This window comes from Triticum aestivum, chromosome 4D (assembly GCF_018294505.1).
Source record: "Triticum aestivum cultivar Chinese Spring chromosome 4D, IWGSC CS RefSeq v2.1, whole genome shotgun sequence".
Lineage (NCBI taxonomy): Eukaryota > Viridiplantae > Streptophyta > Magnoliopsida > Poales > Poaceae > Triticum > Triticum aestivum.
In genome coordinates this window covers 110294631-110297515 of record NC_057805.1, presented here as the reverse complement: position 1 = coordinate 110297515, position 2885 = coordinate 110294631, and the positions used below count along the sequence as shown (strand labels likewise).

General features: G+C 51.2%; 1 protein-coding gene across 3 annotated transcripts in view; it reads right to left on the bottom strand.

The window, feature by feature from the left end:
- LOC123096561 (protein ZINC INDUCED FACILITATOR-LIKE 1) overlaps positions 1 to 2294 on the bottom strand; it is an 8572-nt gene extending 6278 nt beyond the window's left edge. The window contains exon 1 of one of the 3 annotated variants that reach the window (XM_044518331.1): positions 2041 to 2294. In XM_044518331.1, coding sequence (XP_044374266.1) covers positions 2041 to 2233 — 193 coding nt within the window. In that variant the 5' untranslated portion in view covers positions 2234 to 2294. Of the gene's footprint in view, positions 1 to 263; positions 1948 to 2040 lie in introns of those variants that run through there. The other 2 variants (XM_044518332.1, XM_044518330.1) reach the window with 2 other exon arrangements.
- Positions 2295 to 2885: the final 591 nt, after the last annotated feature.

Here is a 2885-nt window from a genome sequence, read left to right as displayed (position 1 = left end):
GACATGTGGGGAACAGGTAGGACATCATCGATAAAGCCTTGTGTCTGAAGTGCCACCCGATAGCAATGATCTGAAGGCCTGGGACATGGGTAGCAGTCGGTGCGATATGCAGACCCAAAAAACGATAGGGCCGATTAAATGCTCCTGGTACTACACAACAGTGACCTCATCGAGGGAGAAAATTCCGCTGATTTCATTTTCGTTTGTTTCCAGAAGAAGAATCTGGGTTGAGGTTTGAGGGGCCGAAAGGAGGGCGTACGTACCGGTGGTGAGGCAGATCATCCAGACGTAGGAGAATTCCTTGTAAGGCAGCCCGGTCTGGAGGTCCTTCCTCCGGTCGTGGTCGCAGCCCGGGCAGCCGGGGTGGTGCCGGCGTTCCTCCTCCTTGCTCAGCAGCGGCGAAGTCCCCTCCTCCTCCTCATTGGCCGCCATTGCTTGCAGGCAGGCAGGCAAGCCAATCGAATCGAGTCCTCCCCACCCCTCACAATAGATAGATAGATAAAAGGAGCGGAGGTTGGATTGGGAGGCGAGGCCAATCAGCGCAATGCCGCCGCCTTTCCCCGGCTGGGGGGAGACCCGAATGGAGAAAGGGCAAAGCGAAATCGGGCACGCAGCGGGCGTGGCGTGGCGTGGCATTCCCGCTTTAATTTGCTTGCTTGCCACACGCGCGGGCGCGAATAGAAAGCCAAGGAAGGAAGGGTCCAAGCAGCAGGCAGAGGCAGGTCCGTTTCGGCGTCGCATCCTGGCGTCCCCTCCCTGACGTCAGAGATGACGACAAGTGGAGGGAGGGACTAGAATTTAATTTCCGTTGCACAATTATTAAGGGAGGTTGCTTGGGTTTGGATGAAAGAAAAACGAGCTGGAGGGACAAGAGAGACCGGAGAGGATGAGAAATCCAAGTCGTGGAACTCCCTCTCCTCCCCTCCCCTCCCTTGCCAGCCTCAGAAAATAACAACTCCCCCAAAGAAAAGAAAAGAAAAACGACTCGTGGATCTCGTGGCTCAAGACGTGCACGTCGTCCTCCAGAAACAGCGGATTCAATCAACCGGAAAAATAAATCCTATGCAGTGTCCTGTATCTCACCTTTGATTCTGATTCAAATGATGCTCTCAAGCTTGGAGTACTAGACTAGCTAGTCGGACGGGATCATGTGATGGGGACAGTGTAGACGCGTGCGTGTTTTGTCTACTTGCGCCTTTCTCCACACAGGACAGACAGATCATTAGTACTGCTCCCTCCCTCGTAGTATGAGGGTGACTAGGACTAGTTGATTACCCCATCAAATTATGTATGGTCCTCAACAACAAATGCAACCAAATCATGCATAGCGCCCCTGATACTACATTTCACCCTCTCTTTTTTACTCTTGCCTTCAACGGGGAAAAAAATGTTACTGTAATTGTTTGGTGGGTAAGCCCTGGCCAGCTAGCCAGAGTCCATTCAATTCCATCCATCGGCTTGTTAGCGGCTGTGTACCTACTTGAATTGACATCCATGATTATAGTAGTCCAACTGAATCTTGTTTACATGGTCCCAGTTTCGTACTGGGGGTGAATTTTTTATCGGTTCAACCAGCAGCCCTGTGTTTCACCCTGATTTCTCTTGGTTAAAACCTTCCAATTCGGTTAATTGTTGGTACATGCGACAACCTGGTTAAAGTATGATACATTCTCTGTCTCCAGTCAACTAGTGAGCTAATCAGCTGTAATTTATCTGTACATCTTAGCTGGGTTGCTAAATTAGAAGCGCACGCACATTATGTTCTGATATTTTTGCTTCCCTAGGCAACTCTGTACTTTCTCTTCTTCTTCTCAGTTGTACGTATTGCATATATATCCTATTTACTGGTTTGTGTTGAATCGTAGACAGTGGATGCAGCCCAGCTAGCGAGCATGCAGAATTAAATCAAATCAAATCAAGCAGGCAACCAAGCGTTGATGCATTTGCGCAACCAATTAATTAATTAACTAGTCCCCCGCAAAAAAAAACTAATCATGGCGGAGATCGGGGATGAAGGGTGGTGGTGTTGGGAGTACTGACCGGTGCAGAGGGTGACGGTCCAGACGTAGATGAAGGTGCCGTAGGGGATGCCCGGGTTCGCCGCCTTCCTCCGGTCCACCGCGCACCCGGGGCAGCCCTCCACGTACAGCACGCCGTCCGCCTTCTTCTCCAGCAGCGGCACCGACGACTCTGCCGCCGCCGCCTCCCGCCCATTGCGGTCTTGCTCCGCCATATTTACGGCTGCGGTCTCTGAACTAGGGAAGGGAGGGAGGGAGGGGTGGGGAAGGGAGGTTGTTGGAGCTAGGCTATATGTAGTGATGCGAGCCCAACAACGATACTGCACGTGCTTGAGATGGGTGAGAATTGATTTCGCTCTGCTTCCGTGGCGATCAAGTTTCAATTGGCCATGCCGATGCCGACCAGATCCGTCACGGCCAAGAGAGAAACAAAATCGGGATCCACCAATGTATAAACCAAACGAAACCAAACATGCCTGCCTGCTGCCTGCCTGCATGCACGCTCAACTGTCTCTCTCTCTCTCTCTCTCTCTCTCTCTCTCTCTCTCTCTCTCTCTCTCTCTCTCTCTCTCTCTCTCTCTCTCAAAGGAAGAACGCGAAGCAAAACATACACGCAAACCGGTATCATCGTGCATAGCCCACACGCGACTACATAACACACAACGGACACGTAATATACGTCACCTTACATTATATACTACGTACTCTCTGTCGTGGTGAAGCAAACACCTCCGCACCAAACATCATGGAGACTCACTTATTCCACCGTTACAGGAACTAGGGGTATCTCCAACACAGACCTCCAAACCGTTCATATCCGACCACCCGAAATTGCTTCACACACGACGTTCTACACCCGATGCCAAC